Source organism: Gouania willdenowi, chromosome 16, assembly GCF_900634775.1.
Source record: "Gouania willdenowi chromosome 16, fGouWil2.1, whole genome shotgun sequence".
NCBI classification, from domain to species: Eukaryota; Metazoa; Chordata; class Actinopteri; order Blenniiformes; family Gobiesocidae; genus Gouania; species Gouania willdenowi.
The window spans coordinates 11,012,007-11,038,961 of NC_041059.1; the positions used below are offsets into that span (position 1 = coordinate 11,012,007).

Here is a 26,955-nt window from a genome sequence, read left to right on the forward strand (position 1 = left end):
ATGTCACAGCGTTTATGATTATGATTGTGTCGCTCACTTCATGCCCTGCTGGAACACAGAATTACGCCTGGTCTTGCAGATGATGACATCGGCCCATTGCACCACAACAATACTGACAAAGAAGGCTGTGTGACACGTGAACTCCACAATCTTCCTCTGTTCATATGTCTGTGGGCACGCACACACACACGCGCGCACACACACACACACACACACACACACCCACACACACACACACACACACACACACACACACACACAGGAAGATATTATAAGAAAATAAATCCTGATTATAATACATTTGGGTTTTGTAGTTGTCTTTTTTAATAAGTGACTAACACGTCTTTTTAAACACATCAAAACATAAAATAAATATTGTTTCTTCTTCTTTTTTCCCTTTCTTCCCATAATGCAAAGCAAGGATAATTGTTGAGGTAGATTCTTTGTAAATTAGAAGATCTGCAGCCCATCTGGGGTCGCCTGGAAATAAGATGGGGGTCGCCTGAAATGTCTAGTGATACTAAAATAAATTGCTGATTAATATTATTTTTATTTTTCAAAGTATCTATTTATTTATTTATTTAGCTAAATTAAGAAAACAATACATAATGTCACATTAATAGACATACAGTGCAGGATGAGGCAGATAAGAAATAATCATTATTCTTTTTCAAATTAAAACACTGCACACAATCTCAAACAACTGTATTCAACACTTTCACTTTCTCAAAAATAAATGTAGTTCAAATAAAAAACAGTATAAAAATATCTGAGCTGACGCGTCCAACCATTTTGTGCACTAATGCTTACTACTAGTATAAAAAACATGATAAAAAAAAAAACATTTTAGAGAAGAAACAAAGTCTCTGGGGTCGCCAGAAATTGGTGATATGTAAAAATGGGGTCGTGACCCCAAAAAAGGTTGGAAACCACTGCTCTAGATGCTCTGAGAGGGGTGAAATATTTACATCCTCTTGTTTAGTGACAGCTGGAGATGAGACGACTGGGCTGAAGTATACCTCTCTGAATAGATGTTGCAATAATAAAAAATGCACACATACCCACTGTTGCCCATAAGTGTCTTCCAGGTCATTAGTTGAGCGATCGTCCCATTCCAGCCTGATACCCACGAGTCTGGATGGCAAAAAGCCATTTTCAGCCAAGATGACAAAATAGGCGAAGAATCCTCCCAGAGCCTGGATCATACCTGACGAAAACAAGAACATACATTAAGATTAGCCGAGCAGCACGTTCACACTAAAACATTGTAGAATAATCCGCCTGTTGTTGGAGGATGTAGTTGATTTTCCACTAAATGGCTTTATGGTAACCCAGATCCAACTTCATCCATAAAAAAGACAAGCTGGATCAACACGTGAACCTACCAATTTGTCCGTAGGCAATGCTGATAAGCCTCTCGTTCACCAGCTTGTCCCTGAATGGGTTCCTGGGCTGACGCTTCATGATGTCGCTCTCAGCTGCTTCATAAGCCAGAGAAATGGCTGGAACCTGACATGAAGAATTGAGAATTTTCACCATTATTTCACTTTTTTAATATATGTATATATATATAAATGAAGACTTGAACAGTGCTTACCATGTCAGTTCCCAGGTCAATGCAGAGGATGGTGATGGTTCCCAGCGGGAGGGGAATGTTGACGATGATGAAGAAGAGGAAGGGAGTGATTTCTGGGATGTTACTGGTCAATGTATAGGCAATGGATTTCTTCAAGTTATCAAAAATCAAGCGGCCTACGGAGGGAAATAAAAAGGTGTGAAACATCTCATACGACACTCGCTGATAGAAACATCACACACACAAAGCACAGCATTCCTTTAAGTTAATCTTTCAGTCTCACAGCGCGGTCCTCGGGGCCTCCTCACCTTCTTCCACTCCAGTGACAATAGAGGCAAAGTTGTCATCCAACAAGATCATGTCCGCCGCCTGTTTGGACACGTCGGAGCCCGAGATTCCCATGGCGACGCCAATGTCAGCCTTTTTCAGTGCAGGAGAATCATTGACACCATCACCTGTCACAGCCACAATAGCACCCTGGGAGAGAGGAGGGATGAGAAACACAGGCAGTTCAATGTTGAGAAGTAGTTTGGTAGTTTTCTCTTTGCCATTGTTCTGACATCTTCTATTGAATTTTAAAGGAATAACTCAAGCTTTGGGTTGGATTTACAAAAATCATAATCCAAATGTATACATTATGCAAAATGGATCCAAAATTACAATAATATATATATATATATATATATATATATATATATATATATATATATATATATATATATATATATATATATATGATTTGATTATTTAGAAGAAAAAAAAAAAAATATATATATATATATATATATATATTTAGTTCTATTTTTTTTCCCCAATTAATCAAATATGTAAATATTTCTTTTGTATATTAAAAAAGAACAAATATTTATACTATCCACAACCACAATATATATCATTAGGTTATATTATTCAATAATTTTTATCATGATTAGTGCTAATGTTTTCTGTATTTTTATCCATCAATAATTCATTAAAAAGAGGTAGAATTTAATAATTTGTAACCTTTGTCAAACATGTCACAACAATAATATAGTGCATTGTATTTATCTCTTTTTATTTATTCTATTTGTATATGATAATTCTATTTTTTTAATGATTGGATATATGTCTGTTTATTATGCCGTATGCCTATTTAGCTTTTTCACCTTTGAAAAAAACAAGACACTAAAAAATCAAGACATTTTTTGAAAATGGAATGCTTCGTTTATACAACAAAAGATGTTCTTGGCACTCAGGTTGAGCCAGAATTCTTTCATTTTGTGGACAACGAGCACCATCTAGTGTTGGAAAGGAGTAATAACTATTCAACATATGGGAGCATTACTGTACTTTGACCCTTTGAAACGGCGAGACTAGAATTTTGATATTAGATGATAACAGACAGATAATAATAGATATCAGGGAGATGAGTGGAACAAATATAGAATTAAAAAATATGATTCAGTTCCTTGTTTTAGCCCACATTTATTGGTAAAGTTGCAGAGAATGAAAAAAAAATAAAAATAAATCAGGGATTTCAAATATAACAGATGGTTTGGTGTCATAAATACATTTACAAAAGCATTGGTATAATGACACAAATAATGTGAAACATCATCTGATTGAATAAATAATTAAGATCTTTATAAAAAAGTATGTTCAAAATAATAAAAGCTCAAAAACCAGATTCATATCCACCAGTACCGTTTGTTTTCCTGACTTGGTCATTTTTATATTAAATATTAACACAGTTTGTTCATTGTTGTCCAAGCTTTGTTTTGGCTGTAGTTTCAAAGATCTAAGTAATTGTTATTTTTGTCACATGACTTGTTTTCTGAATAGTCATTGGCTTTGTAATGCTTCCCTTAGGTGTGATAGGTGTTTGTTTAAAATGTGTGTTTGCTCCAAATAATGCTCCAACATTATGAATTTTATATTTTGAAAGCACTTTGAGATGACTTTGTTGGAATTTAGGCTATATGAACAAAGCCACGGTACGGGTCAGATATTATTGTACATTGTGTGATATGTCGTCTGAACCCTCCTATTATCTCAAATATTAACACATTTAACCCTTGGGGTCAATCTGACCCCAGGAATATTTACCTCCAGAAAATGATTTTGATAAAATTGTTGACCAGGCACTTTGTTGATTTGTTGAATACATAAATAACCCCTTGGTAATGAAACCACGACCTGTGCTTTAGCGCCACCATCAGGACAAACTTATAAATTAGAATTGAATTTATAGTTTTCATCCAAATCTATTAATGACCATTAGAGTATGAACCCTACTGGCTGTGGTGATGTTATGAACCAGTCCTGCAGCGCCACCATCAGGTCAAACTTTCTGTTTTAGAGTTAGTTTATGTTGAAAATCTTTTATCCAAATATTTTTTTTTAATTTGGGGTGCACATTCATGACTCTCGCAGAATGAACCATGTTGATTGATCTTTGGTGATCAATCAATCAATCAATCAATCAATCAATCAATCAATCAATCAATCAACACAGCTAAAACAGCTGGGCGTCAAATTGACCGTGCAGGAACTCCAATGCGTGCAATATTGAAAAAAATATCTTCATGATAACTTTATGTTTCATTAATTGTACTGTAATTAGGAAAAGTCATGAAATAAGCAGCAAAAAATAAATGAAATAAAGTAAACTATTATTTTTTGAATAATAATAACATTGAATGGGGTCAAATTGACCCCAAGTATAATATCAGGGTTAAAAGCATCACATTCCTTTGAAGTTTTCGTGGTGATTCAGAAAACAGTCCTTTGACATGTTACTCACGCACACACACACACACACACACACATGTTTCTCACCAGTCTCTGGCAGCCTTCTACAATGATGAGTTTCTGCTGAGGGGAGGTCCTGGCAAACACAATCTCCGTGTGATTCCTCAGGATATCGTCCATCTGATCTTGAGACAAGTCCTTCAGGTCAGTACCGTGTATCACACAGGCCTTGGCGTCCCTGTGCACACGTGTTCAAACAATAAACCGCTGTAATCTTCTGGTTTTTGTGTGTGTGTGTGTGTGTGTGTGCTACTGTTGTCTGTGTGTTCTCTGTGCCTTGCCTGGGGTTGACTTGGCTAACAGGGATGTTGAGACGAGCAGCGATATCCTCTACTGTCTCGTTGCCCTCTGAGATGATGCCCACTCCTTTGGCGATGGCTTTGGCTGTGATGGGATGATCTCCAGTGACCATAATGACCTACGGGTGGAGTGACAAACAGTTGCAGTCTGTTAAACTGTATTCTGGGTTGGTTAAAGATAAAGGGGGAGCAGCGCACCTTAATACCAGCAGATCGGCATTTGCCAACAGCATCTGGCACAGCAGCCCGAGGAGGGTCGATCATGGACATGAGACCAACGAAGCACAGGTTATCTGTCTGAAAGTTAACATCGTCTGTGTCAAAGGCAAAGCCCTTGGGGTACTGATCCTCTGGTAGGAGCACGTGGCAGAAACCTGGACACGGGAAAAAATAGGCTGAGTAATTACTCTAAGGACTTGTATTGTATGTGTAAAGTTCAGCTCGAACACATTTGAAAGAACAGGAAAATATAACTTATATTAGGAATTATCAGTGCCAGAATTAAAACATCATAATAATAACAAAATAAAGAAATAGGCATGTTTGTGTATTTATGAATGTTTTTTTGTTTGTTTTTGTTCCAAATTACTCAAAAAAAAATAGATTATGTGTGATTACTTTGATGAGGCTGACATTATTACTCATGAATAAGATGTCATGAAGGCAGTCATTAAGTGTTGTTCACTATATTATGACACCTTTGGAGCTATGTTGGCATTTTTTGGGTTAGGTGGAGGGTTAGGGTTAGGAGTTAGCAGGTTCGGCCTTGCCACTAAGCAACCCAGGTGGCCGCCTAGGGCGACCCCCAAAAACGTGAAACATTCCCTTTACAATCACTGTACATGTTTTCTCTTAATTAAATATGAATATTAAAAATCTCTAACTATACATGCTGATCTTCTGCCTATAATTATGCTATTTTATTGAATTTTCTTTGATTTATTTTACCTCCCTCATTACATTGCCTTTTCTGCATATGTAGTCATTCTTGTTCTATTCTATATAATTCTATTGTGTTGTTTGGGGCGTTTAGGTCCACTCTTGCCAAGGCCCTGGTTAGGGTTTAGGGTAATGAAGGATTAAGGTTAGGGTAACGAACGACACTGAAAGACAGCCTTCATGACACTTTATTCATGCTAATGACAGGTGTCATGTCATAATAATGACAGTGTAATGTCAGCCTTATGTATAAAACATCAAGTAAAGTCTTGCCAAAAATCTAGTAAAGCAGCTTTGTCACAGTAACACTATCTGATAGATGCTTTATGTACAAAAATCAAGATATTTGAGATATTCATACATTCAAATTGAATTTTTCTGAGCGATTCTCTCAATGAATAAATGTAGGTAAATGGACGGCATTGGAGAGCAAGGGCTTGAATGTTATTTAAAGTATGATCATACTTTCAGACCTGATTTCTTTGTAAATGATCCACAATCCAGTTCATTCCTACCCAACACTCGCTCTCCCAGTCCTCCCAGCTCCATGTAGGCATTCTGGAAAGCCTCCTTCATCTCTTCGTCCATGGGCTGCTCCTTGCCCTGCAGCAGGATGGTGGAACAGCGGTCCAGGATTCTCTCCGGAGCCCCCTTCATCACCAGCAGGTAACGGTTGTCGTTGGGGTCTTCTGTTTCATGCACTGACAGCTGGATGAGAATAAAGATCAGGTTTAGGATCAAGCTTTATCCACATTACATACATGCGTGGCTATGTGTGCAAGTACTTGTCTTCAATACTCAAGTTAAATTGTAGATACTTGAATAAAAAATGACTCTGGTAATTGACGTTTCTCCCTTAATTGAGTAAAAGTAAAAAAGTACATGCTACTAAATGTACTTAAGTAAAAAAAGTAATCCCTTCAATAATAAGACAGGAATCTCAAATCAGCAAATTCTATATATTTGATCTTTTTAAGAACCTGTAGAATACATGGAAACAAGTTAAATCTGTGACCTTTGAACACCTGGAGAATTTAGCACTCATAATACAATTTGTAGATGAAATGTGTCAAGAAAAAAAAAAAATCAATTCAATTTCAATTAAACCCATAGAAGCTGTGAGTTGCATTTTTTTTTTACTATAAACTATAAAACTAAGGGACCTGCCTAACAAAAAAAAAGTTCAAACTACCAACATTTTTCATTTAGACTCAAGAGAATCATGTTCTCCAGGTTTCTGGAATGGAGACGTGTCTGAAAATGAGTCTTGCAGCTGAAAAGCAGCATCATAAGCAGCGTAAGTGGGTAGTGGTGTGTTTAGTTTGAGTGACAAGGTGTTAAAAGTGATGATCTCATTTTTAAAATGTAAAGATTGGAAAGTACAGATATGTGTTTAAAAAAGTAAGAAGCAAAAGTAAAAAGTTCCCATTAAGTAACATACAGATACCAGAAAAAACTAATTAACCCTTTAACGCCTACTGTGTAGCCGGCGACACATCATGCGTGCATTAAAATTGCCGTAACTCTGGTAAAAAAAAAAACTCGCTCTATTGGAAAAATTCAAACTGTTTCTGAAAGCTAAGATGTTGTGCTTTACTGACACTCTACAAACATTACTTTAATCACATTCCCTCCTTTGTGCAGTCATAATCCCAAAGAGCCATCATGGGTAGACAACGCTGCAAAGTTTTCTGCAAGAGCACTCCTTAGACGTAAACTGGTAGTGACAGGAACTGTTTCCTTCAGTTTCACCAGAGCCATTAGGGACAAAAATGCCTGTAATAGTTCCCATAAAATGGCCTGTTTTTGCACAATTAGAAACTAGGGCCATTTTTTTAAAATTTTAAATAGATTTAAACATTCTACATTTTATATTATCCTTAAAAAGATCTGTTATTAATGCTTTCATTGTTTTCTTCCTACGAAATGTCAAAAAATTATTTTGTTTTTGGGTTTTTCTTCATTTTAAAGTTACATTACACTGGTAAAACATTTAATACATTGTATAACAAAAAATACATAAATCCTGCCAATTATTGGATGTCTAAAGTTTTATGGAAAACAGGGTAAAAGCACTTGCTCATAGGATATTTAATGACCATTTTATAGACAAAATAAGCAAAAAAAAACCCAGGAAGAGATGTTAATATTACAGATGTTAAAGGATTATGTACACTACAGTTTTTGTACTTTGTTACTTGTCACCTCTGTGCTCACCTGATATTTGTTGGTGGAGTTAAAGGGAATCTCAGCCACCTTCTTGTTCTTGTCCCTCATCGCTCTGACTGAACCACAACACAGTTCGATGCACTTGAGCAGAGCTGATTCAGATGCGTCGCCGGCCACGTCGCGTTTCAGGATGGTTACGGAGTCCTGGCCTGCTTTGAACTGTGCACGGTTACACAGAGCAGCAATACGGGACAGGCCCTGCCATGTCACTGAGCTCTTGTCAAAGGACGCACCTGTGGATAAGAGCAGAGTCACACATTCTGCAGGAGGAACACATTCAGACATCACTCTCTTTTCCTCACTGACCAGACTGGTCCTCTGTGGTGTCGGCCTCGTGGATCTGGTTGTCAAACCACATGTGGGCCACTGTCATCCTGTTCTGGGTCAGGGTGCCCGTCTTGTCGGAGCAGATGGTAGAAGTGGAGCCCAGGGTCTCCACAGCCTCCAAGTTCTTCACCAGGCAGTTCTTCTTAGCCATGCGCTTTGCCGTTAGAGTCAGACAAACCTGTCCAACACACACACATCTGTCATCTGACACACTCTCCTATTCACTTCCCCAACGTTCAAAACCTTCCGATTTTTTATTTTATTATTTCGCATATGTATAGCTTTATGTTATATAAAGATTTATTACATTACTGTTGTGGCGTTCTAATTTATCACATTATTGGCTTGTGGCAAGTTTGTTACATTTCCTTTATTACATTTAAAATATTACATATAATTAGCAGGTTTATTAATGAAAATATTCATTGCATTATTTGCTTTAAACAAAATGTTTTTAAGTTCATTTTAATATTTTTTTTCAAATATAATAATAATAATAATAATAATAATAATAATAATAATAATGAAAGGTTACATTTATATAGATTTATTTATTACTAATAATAATAATAATTTATCTGTTTACTTATTTTTATAGTTTAATTTAATGACATATAAATAAAATTGAAAAGGTAAAATTTATATAGATTTATTTATCACTAATAATAATAATAATGTACTTATTTACTTATTTTTATAGTTTAATTTAATGGCATATAAATAAAATTGAAAAGGTAAAATTTATATAGATGTATTTAATGGTTTATAAATTAAACTGAAAGGGTTAAGTTTTTATAGATTTATTTAATGGTATAAATTAAATTGAAAGTGTAACATCTGCACTCACAGTGACAGTGGCCAGCAGCCCTTCAGGCACGTTAGCCACGATGATGCCGATGAGGAAGATGACAGCCTCCAGCCAGGTGTAGCCCAGGATGATAGCGAGGATGAAGAACGTGACACCCAGGAAGACGGCCACGCCTGTGATGATGTGAATGAAGTGCTCAATCTCCTTGGCAATGGGGGTTTTGCCGGTTTCCAACCCAGAGGTCAGGGTGGCAATGCGGCCCATGACTGTGCGGTCTCCAGTGCAGATAACAAGACCCCGTGCTGTGCCTGCACACAGAGGCAGACAAACAAAGCAGCTTTTTAAACCATGGATGGATCACATCGTAAAGCGTTATTGATAATAAATTACCATTATGGCATAAGTATTATTTGAAATTATAATTGTGACGGAGCAGCGCCGTCACTAACTGAGCAGCAGCGCACGCACACACACACACAAACACGTCACACACATTCTCTTTCTCCCCTCCGTATTTCTCCTCATATCATGCATTTAACTAATCTCCTTCTTCCCCAACTGTTGCTAGAGTCAGCCAGGGGTGCACACTTGACTGTTCTAGGCTTCACCTGCTGCACATCACACATTCTCACACACACACACACACACGGAAACTCTTTCCGGTGACATGACGTCACTGAGCAGCTGACGGACAAAATGGGGCGGAGTTAACTAAGGGATTATGTAAGGCAGTAGCACAGGGTGGGAGATCATGTGATCAGGGGTTATTTTGTCTTAATTGTTTTTGCATTTATATGGGGATTAATTTAGGATGTGATTTGAAAAATGCATTTGTTTATTAGAAAATCAGTTATCATTTGAAAAGGATGTGAATATTGTTTTTGTTTGTATTCCTTAATAATTGTTTTTGGTTTAATTTAAACCACACCCATGGGAGGGGCTAACCTGTTAAAAGCAGTGTAGGAAGCTGCGTAGAGGGCAGTCTTTCTCTGGAGGTGCATGTGGGATCAATGTACCTGGACATTTCTGAAAGCCTCTCAGCTGGAAGTAGAGCTGGGACCAGGTTGTGTTTTTTTTTTCTCTTGATGTAAATATTTGTGTTCCACTGTAAATGTTGAGCACCGGCACCATTTTTGGAAAAATAAATGAAAGTCGACTTGCCATATGGATGGTCGTGGTTCTTCTTTTTGAACGAAAATCGAACCCCGCCACAGTTATAAAGAATATCATAATTTAAATGTAATTGAGTTTAGATAATCGACTTTGTAATTGTAATTCTATGGAATTTCATGGAAATTCTACAAAAACTGTTCATTACAATTTAATTAAACGCAAACCTGTGAAACCATATCACAGTTCTATTGCTTACACATATGCAGTTAACAATAACTACAATATGTTTCAGATCAATATATTCATATTTCTTTTCCAACTACCTATTAGTTCTCTTCAGGATAATTTTAACATTTAATATTTTTTTTTAAATCTAGGGCTATACTGAAAGAAAAAAGGATTAGACGCCCACACCAAACATATTAATACCAATATTTTCATTGATTAGGAAGCCTTACAAGGAAACCAAGAGATGAGAAACAAATTAGATGATAGATAATATTTTTTACTGTATTTTACAGTTGATTTATGACATGGGTCAAAACTGACCCGTTATCATAAGAGATGCTAGCAGAAAGCTAACACAAGAGGAAGGTTAACATTTTGGGGATTATTTATGTCAGGCACAGTAAGTGTGATTATTTGTAATTGATCTTTAGTAATGCCGGTAATTCAACACGGATAACTGAAGATGTAATTGTAATTTAAACATGTAACTGACCCCAACCCTGTTAGTGACATCGTGTCAGTACCTTCAACACAGTTGGTGGAAAAGAAAGCAACGTTTCGCGTCTCCAGGGGGTTATCATGTGTACAGTCAGGTGACCTGCTCTGAGGCTCTGACTCTCCTGTCAGGGAAGAGTTATCCACCTACACGAACAGGAAAGAAAAACAACATCAAACCATCTTCATAAACAGATGTTGGTTCTTCATTTATATGACAGTTTGTACGTGTGAGCACCTTGCATCCATGAGCTGAGACCACCCTGATGTCAGCGGGGATCCGATCTCCACCCTTCACTTCAATCAGATCTCCAGCCACCACCTCCTCTGCATTGATCTGGACCTTCTCACCTTCACGGATTACCAACGCTTGCTGTAAAGGCACAAAGCGGTTAAAGAAAAAATGTAAGAAACTTCTCTTATGTTCCTGTAAAAACTGTATAACTGCGTGAACGATGAAAAAAATCACAAACTCTAACACACGCGTTAAACCCTTTAAAGCAATGGTTCTCAAACTTTTTTGTCTCAAAGTACCCCCTTTCTCTTACTTTTGAATCCAACCCTCTTTGTTCGACTAAAACATTTTGTTCAGAAATCTGTGAAAAACATCTATAGAACATAATGATAGCATGAATGGGTGATAACACACAGTATAAAGAATCTCAATTTGTAAATAAGTGGAATGAAATGTATTTAGGTGAATAGATTCATTTCTAAAGTCTCTTTCATTTAAGGTGATCTACCTCCTGATGTGGGACCGAGACTGGCCTTCATATGTCTATGTTCTAATTAAGATCCTTTCTATCATCGTTTTGGTTTTTTTTGTGTCATTTTGTGTGTTTTTGGTGTCATTTTGTGTATTTTGTTGTTGCTTGTCTGTTCTTTTTTTATTATTCAGTATATTTTTGTGTGTTTTTGTTGCTGTTTTTGTGTGTTGTTGGTATTATTTAAATTATTCTATCTCAGTGTGTGTGTTTTTGGTGTAGTTTGGTTGTTTCTCTGTTATTTTTGTGTACTTTGTAGTGTTCTTGTGTATTATTCTCTCATTTAGTGCATCTAAAGGTAAGTATTTATCTCTCTTAGTGTGTGTGTTTTTGGTGTCATTTTGTGTCGTTTTGTTTTTTTTTGTCTGTTCTTTTTATTATTCAGAATATTCTTCTCATATGTTGTGTGTTTTTGTTGGCGTTTTGTGAGTTGCTGGTAATATTTAGTATGATTATAATTTTTTAACTAAAAATAAACATTATAAAACCCCATATTTTTTATGCTTTCATATCTTAATTTTCCTCTCTCTTTCTTTCAAGTACCCCCTGTAGTGCCAGTACCCCATTTCCAGAATCGCTGCTTTAGAGCATCCTATTCAGCCCACAAAAGAAAGTAAAAATGGAGAAAACATGAATCTTTGTATAAATGACCAAATAATACAGTTGTAGATATCTCAAATTCACCAATTTAATGAAGCTCCACAATAGTTTTAGGGTCTTGCATTTTTTCCTTGTTTATATCACATTAATGCAGTCATTTTTAATTGCAAATTGTGGAAAGAACTCTGTGAAAACTCCTCTAAATTACATAAAAATTGGTAACAAAATCAACTAGGGCACAATGATATTTAAATTGTTCTTTTTTCCCACCTAAAAACTGCGGCCCACTTGTGATCAAACTGGTCCGCGTTTGGCCCCCGAACCAAAAGGAGTTTGACACCTCTGCCCTCACACAAGAACCTCAGGAGGGGAAGTTTCTCCTTCTAAAATGTATTCCTAGTAATTCATAAATAAATGTTCTCACCTGAGGCACCATGTTCTTAAAAGACTCCATGATTTTGGAGCTCTTGGCTTCTTGAAAGTATGAGAAACAACCAGTGATGACGACCACAGCTGTGAGCACGATACCCAGGTACAACTAGAGGGAAAGAGGCCAAAAGAGGACAACACGTCAGCGCGCGTGTGTGTGTGTGTGTGGGCATGCGTGTGTTTGTGTGTGCGTTGCTAACATTGTCGCCTGCAGGATCATCCTCAGTGGCTGCCTGGATGGCGTAGGCCAGGAAGCAGAGGATGGCTCCGGTCCACAGCAGGATGGAAAACCCTCCAAACAGCTGGCGACAGAATTTGACCCACTCGGGGGTGGTGGGGGGTGGGGTGAGAGCGTTGGGGCCATCCCTGATGAGATACTCTGCGGCCTTTGCGTTAGTGAGACCCTGAAGAAATGAGAAAACATAAAAGACACAAAGTCAGTGAGAAAAGCAAAGCAAAGCCAGCGGACTAATAAAGTTTGATCGTATTTGTATCGATAGGATTCTGCAGATACGTTACATACAGCTGCCACCAGGGGGCACCAGAGTAGCACATTACAGTTAATACCACATCCGTGGTAATAATCTTGTTTTTGATTTATTTTGATTGTTTTTAATTCAAATTTGTAGGTGGTTTCTTGAATCTTTATCAACGCTTAAAGCTTTTTTCAGTTTTTTACTTTAATGTCAGATTAATGGTTATAATAATACTGTACATAGCATTATCACGGAAACTGGTGTTACAATGTTACATGTAAATATTTATAACTAACTAACAAGGCCTAAAATCCAATCTTTTTTACAAACACTTTATGCTAAACTAGGTTTTATGAATTTTAATCGCTGTTGGTTTTATTATTGCTTTTATCTGATTAATTTCTTTTTCTCTGCCCTTGTCTCTGTAGCACTTTGGGATTAGTATAATGTAGTGCTTTAGAAATGAAAGTTATTGTTATAATTATTACTATAACTGAAATAATACTATTGTTTTTACACAGATAGTCGGTTTATTTTTTTATTAATTTCAAATCCAAAATAAATGCTAGTAAACACTGGAAAATAAATTCATACTGCAACCATGTCAGTAACTCACCTGGACAATGTCAGTCTGGAATTTCCTGCAGACTTCCTCTACAGACATTTTGTGTTCTGTCTGTTGAACAAAATAAAATGTGTATTTATATTCATATAGAAACAGTGTGAATGCATCATGACCCATGCAAATAATTATGTCAAAATATTAAGAAGTTAACTTTTTTATTTTTTGTTTTTACACAAAGCTCCAAGAACATGTCTAAATATTTAGACATGTACTCCATGCATGCAGTTCACCTGAGGCATAAGAGTGTTAAAGCAGCCTGGTATGGAGACCCGGGTGTCAGTTTCTTGTGTAGAAATGTGGGATCAAAGTGTTGATGACCACCTGATAAACGTTGCCCTCTCTTACCACAAAAAATACATGATTTATATTTAGGCCTAGACAGACATTTGTTCTCCTCCGTTACTATGGAATCTATGATTATACTGCATGCATAGTGACAACACTGACAGTGGACATTGTCTTTGTCTTCTGATGACCTGCTTTGGACCAATGTGTAGTGAAAAAACGGTCATACTTACAATGGGCACTTCTTTCTTCAGGTCATCCATGTCCCGGTTTCCCCCCTTCTTCTTGGGGGATCGGTCATCTTTGTCCTGTGTGGTGGCAACGCGGTAACTGTCTGAACGCCCATACTACAGACACACACACATGTTTTATACATGCCTTTTGACTAGTTTAAGTAAAAAAGTAGCCTTAGCTCATCTTTGGGATTGGGAAAAAAAAAACCCATAGGTATTCTTTTAAAAAGGTCAAACTTTATATCTGTTTGATGTGGAAGATTTCCCCAGCTTCTTGGATCATTTACTCACTCAAAAAGTACATTTTCATAACACAATAAATCATTTAGAGTCCTTGAGAAGTAGCCTTGAGAGACAAGTAGTATTTCCTCTAATGATGTAGATCACAAGTGTCAAACTGAAGGCCCAGGGGCCAAATCTGGCCCTTTAGACTATCCAATTTGGCCCGCAGGAGAAAGTTAAAAAGGCAGAAATTTTTTTTTTTGTGTGTAAATTATTAAATAATTCAGTTGTAATAATGTTGCAAAAATATAACAAATTACTGGTGCCACCGCCATCAACGTAACAAGAAGATTGCAGGTCCAAACAAATCCAACGCTGCACACCCTTGAACCAAGCAGCAGCCATGTTGAAAGTCTCAGGTATTTGAAGAACAAACAGACACACAGTCAGACAGAGGCTCCTTGCTTTATAGATAGATTATAGATATTATGGAACGTATAATATTATTAAAAAAATATTATAATTATAATAATACAATAATTATTTTTTCTTTCTTTTTGCCAATAATCTTGTATTGCTGAGGGTGAGTGGGAGGGAGGGTTTTTGTGAATTCTTGTTGAAAAATTCAATTAACAAATTGTGAAAAAATAATAATAATAATGTAACAAATTTAATGGAACTCAACAATATTGTCCCATGCTTTTGTCACATGACTGCAGTCATTTTAGATCTCAAATTGTTCAAAGAATTCAATTGTCCTGAAATTATTTCACATAATTACCCCAAATTAAATTAAAATTGGTCACAAAATCAATGACATTTAAAAAAAGAATCAAACTACTTTGGCCCCTGAACTAAATGTGTTTGACACCCCTGTGTTTCAATCCTTTATCAGAAAACAAATTCATTTGAGAGTTACACGGTTTGACAGGAGGAACTCTGCTTTGCTCGAACATCCCCTTTAAAGTCCACCAGCACCAAATTCAAAGCAACGTCTGCTCTCACACACCCATTTGATCTTTGCTGATCTAATAAATCCTCCTCCTGCTGTCCTGACCACCCCGAATGACACATCAAAACATCATCAAGAAGCAAATGGCTTTGACCTGTGTGTTTTAACTGATCACTTCTGACTCCTTTTTGACGTATTCAACAGACACGATCCATTAAGGATCAGAGAATGACTTGATGCAGAGAAACACGATCCCAAGACTCATCAATGGGCTTTTATTTTCTGCAACACTAGACCAGACACACAGGCCACGCTTTGATGTCAACAATAAGGCTGCATCACGTGTGTTCTTAAATTATTATGTTACGTAAATTACGTAAACTCTAAAGCAGCGATTCTCAACTGGTGGGTCGGGACCCAAAAGTGGGTCGCAGACCTGTGCTGGGTGGGTCGTGGACAGCCGGTCAAAAATGAACAAATTGTTGGACTTGTCTTTTATTTTAAAATAACCTTTTCTTTTGACAAGCATGCTGTAAAATGCATGTTGCAAGGTAAAATATACAGATTTATGTTTAAAAATATTATATATATGTGTACGTTTTCAACAGCTATTTTTGAAAAACTAAATTGAATTGGTTGAATTAAAATTTTTTTTTTAAAAAAATCAATAAATGGGTCGTGATTTAATGAACGTGGAAAAAATGTGGGTCCCAGGGTGAGACCAGATGAGAACCCCTGCTCTAAAGCATATATTTTCTACAGCCACCATGAATCCCAAAGCCTCTAAGGCCCACTCCCTGCTCTGCACATGCAAATCACACTCAAACACACCTACAATAGGCCATACTTCCACTTATAAAAGGCTAAGTTGCTAAGATTCCACCACTGTGTTTTCCATAATTGCACAGCAGTTGGGAGAAACTCTTGTAAAAATGTCGTTTTTTTTTCACTCATAAACTAATACACATTTGAAAAAGACCCGTCTTTCTGGTTTTGTCCTTTGGAGCTGCCCCATAAAACCAAATATTCAGCACAACTCCTTTCCCTCACCAAGTTACAGTACTCACGCTGCTCTAAGCTTGTATTTACACACACGTCAGACTTTTAAAACAAATGAAATTTCAATACTTTTTTCTTCGCTCGCTCGACCTGACTGCAAATATACTAGACGTGCAAACACAAGCCACACACACGTACGAACACACGCACGTGAGGATCTGAAACAAAAGAACAGGTGAGCAAATCTCCTGCTGCAGCAGCAAGACCAGGCAGGCCTGCAGCGGGGCGCACGTTCAATACAGTAAAGCCTGATGCAGTGGAAAAGTACTGCTGCTAAAACACACCATTTGTATGGATATATGTACAGTCTATCTATCTATCTATCTATACGAGTATGTGCATTTCTGGAGGATTTTCTGTACTTCACAATGGTCGAAGATGGCCAATACTGATTTTCAGATTATTTCTAGCCCAACTGTGCACCTGCGCCTCCAACGGCACAAATCGATAACATAAACATGAACAAACAGTTCTTTCTCCCTGCACACGCACACGCACATCAGCCCACACAATGGGAGGCTGTTGGCTGGGAGCGCCGAGCAAAAAGAGAAATATGGTGAAAAGTAAAGACAGTGCGATGGATGTGAAAGGGCTGGATGACACACAGGTTTGAACACATGGAGAGGAAAACATCAGTGGGAGGTGAGACAAGGGTATAGATAAAAAAAAGAAGGAAAAAAAGATGGTGGCAGGTGGAGAATGGATGGGTGAGTGAGTGAGTGAGTGAGTGAGTGAGTGAGTGAGTGAGTGAGTGAGTGAGTGAGTGGAGTTGCTGTTACACTTCTCTCATGCTTCTAATTAGATATTGACCAGTAGTCCTCGTCTCTGTCAGTGGTTGACCTGCACTGACCCCACTTTAATAGATTACACAACCCCTGCGTGTGTGCGTGTGCGTGTGTGCGTTTGTGTGTGTATGTGCGTGTTCCCAGTGAGCAGAGTACTGGTATATCCTACCCAAGTAGAAGTACTGTCACATGATTGAAATTGTACTCAAAGTACAAGTACAAGTAAGTCATACATAAAATGCTCAAGTACACAAGTAAAAAGTAGCACAATTAAATAGTACTCAAAGTAAAAGTTAATAGTTACTTTCACCCCTATGTATATTTTAGGTAATAAATCTGGCCTACGGTTTCCTTGCATACAGTAAACATCTCATGTATGAACCTAAAAATGAAGAGTTGAAATCTTGCATAATTATAACTTAATTTATTTTCCACAAATGCATTTGTATAAAATAAAAGGTTTGTCAAAATGTACAATTCTTTTTTGAAATAAAATGATACCAATAACAGATGCTTTGCCATCATAGGTTACTTTAGTGCTTGTAGAATCTTCTGGTGATGCCCTGAGAAAATAACCGGCATTGTATTTGTCTGTTTTGGCGCGGTGTATATTTAATCTGATTGGTCGGCTATGATGTGATGCATTTCATTGTTGTCTGCTCATATTTTTGGTAGTTTCACAATATCCGTTGATCATTTTGAAACAAAAAATAACACTGTATATTTATCAGTAACGGTTGGGTGTGGAAATGTGACAAATTACTTATCTTCTTTTAAAACGTACTTAAGTACAAGTCAAATTGCTGATTTAGAAATACACTCAAAAAAGTACTGATAAAAGCAACTCAATCATATTAACGTGAGTCCTTGTAATCCATTACGTTCACCTCTGCCAGTGAGTATGGTGATATTCTAATGGAGTACCGTAAACACTCACTCTTAATGTCTATGTGTGCCCTCAAGTGCATTTTGTGTTTGCAGATATGAATGAGTTGTTTTTAGCTTGACTCACAGTGCCAGCTCACTCTCTGTTTGCACTCGTAGTGGGTTGAGCATTTTTAAGTGCATACTTTTTTCTGCGGTTGTGTGTGCCTGATTAGTCGGTAATTGTTGAGTGACTGAGGAGACAGCAGCCAAAGAGTCCCCTGTTAATCCAGCTAATAGCATGTCATGTACAAAAGCATTGTGTGGTATCAATTAGCATATTACAAAAAAAAGTGTTTTCATTATCGAATCAAGCTTTCAGATGAGATGTACTTTCAGAGAGAACGAGTCATCTCACGCGGCTCGGGGCAATAACGTAATGTAATGAGCGCCCTTTGTCCTGAAGAAGGAAACTGAGACTTAGTGGCTGGAATTACAGACACTCACTCTCCCACAAGCACTCACACGCAGACACACAGACAGAGAGATGGACAGACATATCTCTGACATCTTTAGGAAACAAGAAACGTCTCCCGCTGGTTTCCAGTTTGTGATAATTCAGTTAAAGTAAAGAGTTTATCTCTTTATTTGAAATGGATGCTTCATCACTTTGGCAGTTCTGCTCCCGCTAACCAAGCCAAAACTCGCACTTTGCTCTCATGTTAACAACACTGATGACTGAGTGTGTTTGGACGGCAGGTAACCATAGCAACCGGCACTGGCCATTGGCATGGTGACGACTGGCTCAGCGGTGGCCTAATGCGTATTCCTAGGATCCCCTGATGTGATACAAGCTCAGTAATAAGTGATGCATCTGTAAGCGGACACCGCATTCACTGCTGGGTATTGTAGAAAGTAGATTTAGGGAATTATAGTTTGGTCTGAGCGAGTCTGTTTGTGTTTGAACAGAGGTGAGGCAACTCCTTCTCCAGTCCTTTACACACTTTATAAGCCCGTGTTTCTCAAATGGGGGTATGTGTATCCCTAGGGGTACGCGATGGCACTACAGGGGGTGCTTGAGAGAGACAGAGAGATATGCGTGTGTATAGAGATATATATAAAACCCTGTACATAACATTTTCCCCTTTTACAACACTTACGACATAATTGTAAATTGTGTACTACAGATGTATAGTGAAACCCTATTTTCATTCTGATTTATTGTTTTGCACAACACAAATGTTGCAATTTTTTAATATTTATTCTTTGTGTTTGTACATCGTTCTATGCCACACTTGAAATGAGAGAGAGGAAAATTAACAAATGAAAGCATTAAAAATATGCGGTTTTATAATGTTTATTTTTTAGTTAAAAAGATAATCATAATAATAATGATGCAAATGATCTTGATTATAGTATGAGCAAAAAATACAAGGGTGAGATAACTGTAAATGATGAAAAATATAGAAAAAAATCTATTCAGGAGGCACTAAATACTGTTTCATTCCACTTATTTACAAAATGAGATTCTTTAAAATGTGTGTTATTATCACTCATTTATTCTATCATTATTCTCTATAAAAATGTTGTAGTGTGACAAAGGGGGTACTTGAATTCAGAAATAAGAGAAAGGGGGTGCATGAGCCAAAAAGGTTGAAGTACTACTGTTATAAGCCACAACGCAGCTTTAACTAAATTTAACAACTTATCAATTACTCTGCCTGCAAAGACTTGAGGCCATAATGCTATTTTACCTGGCAATTTAAAATAATAAATATAATTGCAGTGAAAGTTCTTTCTAACTTGTCCTCACGGTACACCTGATTGTCTCTGACGACACACTGTTGTGTCACTGCACAGAGGTTGAGAAACACTCATCTACTCACACTGGAACGAGGCATTGACAGTTTAAACCTCATTAAACCCTTTCTACACTCTTTAACCGACACTGCCCCACTATGTTCTCATGCCGATTATGATCTTAGGAGTGGCATCTGAAAAAAGTACATACTACATTATCAAAAAAAACAAAAAAAAAAAAAAACAAGTAGCGGCAAGCAAAATCCACCTTGGTTTGACTGAAAGAATGTAAATATGTTTTTCTTCAATCTGGCACACAGGTTTGGCTCTTTATTGGACTTCTATGTTTGAATGATTCTCATAAGAGGAAGTAGTTATTTGGAGGAAGGAAATAGTACTGTCTGTGTACATGCTCTGAATAACGTTTTCTTTTAAATACCACTTCACAACTTCCACAAGGGTTTGTCATAGCAACAAACGTGTCTTCACTTCCTCGTTGATCTGAACAGTCTCATACACAGAGTGCAGCAGATCTTTTAAAAGCTAAACCATGGTTGGGTTTATGACGTGTTTTATTTAATGTCCCTACACTATTAATCATAATTTGAGACCTTTTCTTGTGTCTCACAGGTTTTGTTTGTGCTCTGGGTTTCTGATTGTATGGCGAAGGCTAGTGTGCACAGGGATGCTTGCTATATCACCTTGAGATAGCATTTAAGCTAACATAGAACATCCACTTGATGTAACCAAGGTCAACTTGAACATGTTTCCCACTTTATGTTTGTTTCATGAGGTAAATGCAGAATTGTGATTGTTACCATTGATCAATGCTTGTTTGCTACTTTTTCCAATAGTAATATTACATTTAATGCAATAACAGTGGTTTTTTATTGTTGTTTTTTTTTTAATGAATATACCAAGAGGGAAATCCCTGAAGCTATTAGTCCTAATCATATTCATGCCATTTAACACACACAAAAAAAGCAAAAACAAAAAGAATCCCTGGAAACAATAGAAGCGTGCAGCTTCTAATTGGATCCCAGCATCTGTAGTCGAGATATTAAAACGATGCATGCGTGTGTATGTGTGCACGACCTTGCAAGGTCGTTCAGCCATCTGCTGTTTCTTGCAGCAGGAAGGGAGAGCTCTGGACCCCAGGGGGCTCAGGCTCAGAAACAAGGGACATGGCAGTTGGGATTAGCTAGTCTGATTACTACAGTGGATTAGCCCACTATGTTGCTGCTACGTCTCTTTGGCTCACTCCCACGTGTGTCCTCTCTTCCTCATGAAAACCAGATACACTACTGCAGCAACTGCGTTTATTTCCAAGACTAATACCAAATGATTTATTCATGCCCTTTGAGGAAATCTAGATGAATAAACAACGATATGCAAAGATTACTTTAGAAAAATGATTAGTGAGTGGAGACAATAATCATGATAATTAAAAAGTGACAATAGATTACATCAGTGCCTATAACTCGTCTCTTTAGCACTACATGTACAAAGGTTTGTCCTGCAGTGGAAAGAACATAAATAAACGATTCCACAGAAAGACTGCGGCTAATTAATGTCACTAAAGAAAAGTCTTAATCTCTGAGTCACACAAACCCAAAAAAAGACTAAGTCCCTTTAGCTTAGTCAATCATCTGCTTTAAATACCACATCTAAAAATAAACCAAGGCTTGAATAGAGAACAGGATAGGATACAATCTAAATTGAAAATCCCACTTATGAGTCCATTTACTCTCTACCACCCTATCCATCCGTCTGTCCGCTCATCATCTTCATCTGCTTATCGGACAGTTGTGAGACAGCTGTGTAACCATGTACCTTTATGTCCATATAAAGCATGGCCTAATAATGGATTTAAGACAGATTTACACCAAACTCTAGTTGCTGTGTCTTGGCCTGAATGCAAGTGGGGCCTGTTCTTGATTAGCATGGTAAATCTTGTCTCCTTGGCACTTGTAAAGAACACACAGCATTTTTTCCATGTGTGTGATAGAGGCCACTTTAGGACTCCCTGTTGGGCAGGTGTAAAGATGATGCAAACGCGCACACACAGCTGCTGATTACACAGTTATCAACAAAGCCAACCGACATATCTGATTTTCATCATTCATCCCTCAGTAAATCCAAGCCTGGGCTAGTCATATCAGCTGTACAAAAACTAGCAAATGGATATACGAGGCCTTTATCTATCAGAGTAGGAGTATGTTGACTAATATTTAGAGTGTAATTTAAATCATGGTGTTCAAATGTTAGTAAAAGGAAAGAAAGCTTGATTGATCCTTGTATTTTGGGTTTTTGGTGGAAGTGTTGTCCTTTTAGCTTCCTGATGTTACACTGTGTATTCACTCAGACACACACACACACACACACACATCTCCAGGACAACACTCTGAATCAGTCCTGTAGCTGTAGACAGGCACCATAGCCCTTCTGTGCTGCTCTCAGAATGAGAATCACAATACATCTAGTATTATTCTTTAAACTCCAGTGTATTAATTGTGCGGTTCACTGCATTTGTCTTTTCGAGTAATGATGAGACAGCAGTGACCTTTACATTTTATACACCGCTGCGTATAGCACAGACATGCTAGCCTCATCCTAGCAAGAAGGCTAAATCTGGCTAGCTTTGACCCTCAAGAGGAAGTCTGGACTTTGTCCTTCAGTGGTGCTTTCACTGGAGAGATTGCTCTAATTACCAAATACATGTATTGATCAGATCGTTTGGAGCATCCACCGAGATGATGAAAAAGCATTTCCTGCTGGTCATTACGTTGACCTTAGCTGACTTCTAGGTCAGCAAGACCTTGCAGCTGATCAGTTCCTGGGTGAAGATGTGTTTCCATTGGCTCCTGGTGTGTGTGTGTGCGCGCGTGTGTGTGTGGGACAGCTCAGCCATAGTACAGTGCAACCTATCAGCATCAGGCAGCAGGTGCAATGGGGAGGGATGTGCAGCACTCTGCACCAAACGCAGGGATGGGCCCCTGCAGTGGCTGCAAGCATCCAGCTTCAGTGTTACCACCATTAACGGTTACTGTCTTTTTCTCTAACACTACACGAGTCCAATTAGAACCAAAATAATTATATAGCCTATATAAGGCGAGTCGGATTCACCAAACCTCTCACCATCAGCCATTTTGACCTTCTCATAATCTCTCTGCTCTACTGCAACACATTATAATCCATCTTCAGGACTTAAAGGAGCCATCACCCACCATCCATCCATCCCATCTTTCTCCTCTCCAATTTGTCCCCTGTCACCATATAGCAGCCAAACCCACAAGCTGCAGCAGGAGGGAACATGAGCCAAGGTAAGGTAATGTAAGCGTCAGGTCATTATCCTGTAACAGGATATACAGCCAATAAGAAGTCTTCTTCCCTCTATGTGGGCTATACGCTGCTTCCCTTGCTTTTAAATCGCTCTGACTATGTCTTATACTACACCTGCAGACCTGTCACCACTTAGATGCCCTTCTTATAATTCATTGCCCCCACCCCCCATCATCCCTATTCCCATTGTTCTCTTTGCAGTGGCACCCCCCTCCTATCTCTGTCACGTGTCTGAAGGTTAAAAGCAGATGAGAACCGTTACATCTCCCTGTCAGATATAACCTCCTCACTGAAGCCAGAGCGGTGATAAAAAGACGGGAGGGTAATATAGACACCGTATTCCTGCACATTTAGGACCAATCTTCCTTTTCATCCTCTCTTCTCTCTTGTGTTCTTCCCCTCACAGCATCACTGATGCATCCTTCTCACGCGGTGCTTTCTGCGTCGCATCTAGCATCAGCCTATCACAGGCCTTTGATGGGAATTTCCACACCGGAGGCCCCGCCCCCAGTTTGACGCAGAACGGAACAAGCGGTGCCCCCTGCGGCCTTGGGAAAGGACAGCCGACAATGCACACATACAGTCAGATAGAAAAAAAGAGAGTTCAATTCTTAAAATACGAGAATTGTAATCCTCTACATCTCCTCTCAGCATCCTGACATGTTCATGTCTCCTCACTGCACAACGGTGGAAAAAGGTGCCTCATATTCTCTCATTCTGTTATTATATCACTCTCTGGCAAGATATGCTACACATTATTTCCACTGGCTTTTAAAACTACATCACAGTAAAAAATAAAATAAAAAAAATCCCCCAAAAAGCAACGTTTATTACGTTGGGGTCCGTTTTTGACGCAGTGCTGCATGAGTAAAGGATCTATTTGCTCACAATCTGAGCGCTTCTTTCCTGCATGTCAGGGAATGATGATGAGATTCGTCTCGTGTGGGTGGGTGGGTGGATGGATGGGTGGGGGGTGCTGGTGGTTATGGTGCTGGGAGGGGGTGGCCGGTTTCTCTTAGTGCAATGACAATGGCTTGCGTTGGCATCTAAGAAATGCGCGATTTCCTGTGCGCGCGTCATACAGCCGCCGCAGACGAGTTAATAAACCGAGGGTATTATTGCGCAATGGCTCAATCGTGTTTTCTTCTATTAAATAAATAAATAAAATAAGGGGGAAAAATGGTTTCAGTTGTTTCATAATCCTCAGGATGTCAAAGGGACGGATACAAGCGTGTGCATGTGTGGAACGGCCCAATTACGCACACTATATATAACCAAAAAGTCACACTGTTAAAGTAAACTCGCCCAATGAACCGCTGCTGTTGTCTTTTTGTGGGCGTTGATTTAATCTGTGATGCGTAAAAATCATCGTCTATTGCCCTTATGTCACAAATTAAGGTGGAAATAAGCTGGTGAGGCGCTTATTCCGGGTAACCGCATTATGACGCACAGGTCACTGAGTGTACAGAGGATGGGACGATCAGGACGCTGGGCTGCTTCTCTAAAGAGTCAGATAAGACATCTGTGGCCCAATACTTCTTTAAGCATCTGCGAAGTAACGGCGGGAGATGAGATGGTACCACCTTAAGGTCTACTCACAGCACTAACCAGATTAGGCCTGACAAGGTTATAAAATCAATGCCCGAGGAAATAAAACTCAGAGAGAGAGGACAGTTTTACGCACGGTTTGCTGATCTAATTTTCATCGAAAACCTAAAGTTATCATGAGTCATCATAAAATATTCCGTTCCATCCCTAACTCAGAAAGCTGCGCTCCTCTATGTCTGCCTCACACGGACATCTTGGCCTCGTCAGTTTTGTCGCAGTCTGTGAGACCACAGCGAAAACCCAGTTCCGCATTAGAGTCGATGTCACTCAGAGAAACAACGGGACTTCCACAAGGAGAGGAAATACTTCAAGGCTCCAGGAGTCATGAAACCATGCGTCATTCTCAGGACCACTTCACGAGGACTAGAATGCAGCTAGATACTTATTATTATGATTATGAATATCATTGGCGCTCTTACCCCCATGTTGGCGCAGTCACTCTTCTGATCCTCTCAGGTGATGCACGGCTTGAGAGGTGTCAGCCTCTCACGGTGTTACAACTAAATACCTGGCCTTTAAAAAAGAAAGGACTATTAAACACGGTGTTTAAAAATGAGGACTACACAGAGACTATGTCAACGCCCAAACCTTGAGAAAGGACACGGTTTCCTCCAGCGGGGAGTGTTTTAAATGAAAAGCTGCAGTCTCAAGCGGAGCATCACGCAGGGATCCGCTTCCTCCCGGTGCTCTCTGATACAGGTAGTGAAACAACCGGCGGAACTAACAAGCCGCACTGCAACCACACCACAGCTGCGTGTCACTCCGCGGCTGGGCCCGCCTGCCTGCCGCAGTACTCCGCTCCACCGGTGAAAGAAGCGCCAATGAGCGAACCGAGAAGGCTACTTAGGCCCGCCCACCAGTCACCCAGCTGGCCAATCATAATTCTGAGCGTCTTATCGGTGTCGACATCGCTGACCACTTGGTGTCCTCTAGATCCACAGCACAGCCAATAGGAGGCCGAGCCCGCCCCCTCTGCTTTTACTGCAGAATTCCAAGGCGTGCATCCATCCATCCATCTATCCATCCATCCATCCAGCAGCACCAGCAGCCTCTAGGCTAAACATTTTGTATAAATGGACCCTCAAGGTTAGATCCTAGCTGTCGTGATTGTATTTGTGCCCCGTGTCATGTATTTATGGTGGGTTTTTGGGGTGTTTTGCATGTAAAAAGCACCCACTGGATGTGTCATCCATCGTTTTGGTCCTACATCACGAGCATGTGCATAAAGATGAGCCATTGCCTCACACTGCAGACAGCATCCAATGTGTATGTGTGTGACAAAACCTGAAATAAGGCGAAAAACATATATGAAAGTATTATTCCCAGCACATATAGTGCGTGGCTGCATAAATTAGGCAGCAATGGATTAGCTTGAGTCAGCACTTTTGTGTGTGTGTGTGTGTGTGTGTGTGTGTGTGTGTGTGTGTGTGTGTGTGTGTGTGTGTGTGTGCGTGCGTGTGTGTGTGTGTGTGTGTGTGTGTGTGTGTGTGTGTGTGTGTGTGTGTGTGTGTGTGTGTGTGTGTGTGTGTCTGTGTGTGTGTGTGCGTGGCATCACTGTGTTCCAAAGCAAAGGTGTAGCTGCCTGCTGTGTTAGTATCTTTTTTATTATCTTTTTATTTGGATCTCCATTAGCTTTGGCTAGAGCAGTGGTTCCCAAACTGGGGTATGTGTACCCCGAGGGTTACCTGAACACCTCTCAGGAGGTACACAGAAACATTTGTCCCTTTTTTTTTTTTTTTTTAACATTATAGATTTATTTATTTTAATTTATTTTTTTTTTTACATGCATACAGACTTTTATCCTCATCCATCAATAATAATGTGTGGCACAACTCTTTAAAATACACCTAAAGGTGAAGTTTAAATTCTAAAACGAGCAAAACATCCAAAATAAACAAATAAAAAGGCCTAAATTCAAAGTTAATGATAGATGAGACACAGGAAAGAGTTTAGACGAGCACGCACACACAAACAATGTATAACATGAGCTAAGGGGTACTTTCAATAAGAAATAAAGGCTAAGGGGTACATGGGGCAATAAAGTTTGGAATGGGTTAGAGCCATTGCTACACTAATTGTCTTATTAGTGCAGTACACGATTACATAT

The 26,955-nt window shown here is 38.8% G+C and overlaps 1 protein-coding gene across 2 annotated transcripts in view; it reads right to left on the minus strand.

Moving 5' to 3' along the window:
- The window catches only part of atp1a3b (ATPase Na+/K+ transporting subunit alpha 3b), a 28,375-nt gene extending 2,742 nt beyond the window's left edge, over positions 1–25,633 (minus strand). Inside the window, exons 1-20 of one of the 2 annotated variants that reach the window (XM_028470687.1) lie at positions 25,437–25,633; positions 25,268–25,361; positions 14,217–14,330; positions 13,690–13,749; positions 12,798–13,001; positions 12,593–12,706; positions 11,043–11,177; positions 10,834–10,951; positions 9,008–9,276; positions 8,140–8,338; positions 7,822–8,066; positions 6,120–6,312; positions 4,864–5,039; positions 4,648–4,784; positions 4,394–4,544; positions 1,885–2,053; positions 1,598–1,752; positions 1,386–1,509; positions 1,062–1,207; positions 38–168 (exon numbers count right to left, since the gene is read on the minus strand). In XM_028470687.1, coding sequence (XP_028326488.1) covers positions 38–168; positions 1,062–1,207; positions 1,386–1,509; positions 1,598–1,752; positions 1,885–2,053; positions 4,394–4,544; positions 4,648–4,784; positions 4,864–5,039; positions 6,120–6,312; positions 7,822–8,066; positions 8,140–8,338; positions 9,008–9,276; positions 10,834–10,951; positions 11,043–11,177; positions 12,593–12,706; positions 12,798–13,001; positions 13,690–13,749; positions 14,217–14,330; positions 25,268–25,273 — 2,846 coding nt within the window. In that variant the 5' untranslated portion in view covers positions 25,274–25,361; positions 25,437–25,633. The remainder of the gene's footprint in view (positions 1–37; positions 169–1,061; positions 1,208–1,385; positions 1,510–1,597; positions 1,753–1,884; positions 2,054–4,393; positions 4,545–4,647; positions 4,785–4,863; positions 5,040–6,119; positions 6,313–7,821; positions 8,067–8,139; positions 8,339–9,007; positions 9,277–10,833; positions 10,952–11,042; positions 11,178–12,592; positions 12,707–12,797; positions 13,002–13,689; positions 13,750–14,216; positions 14,331–25,267; positions 25,362–25,436) is intronic. The other variant, XM_028470688.1, reaches the window with a different exon arrangement.
- Between the last annotated feature and the right edge of the window lie 1,322 nt (positions 25,634–26,955).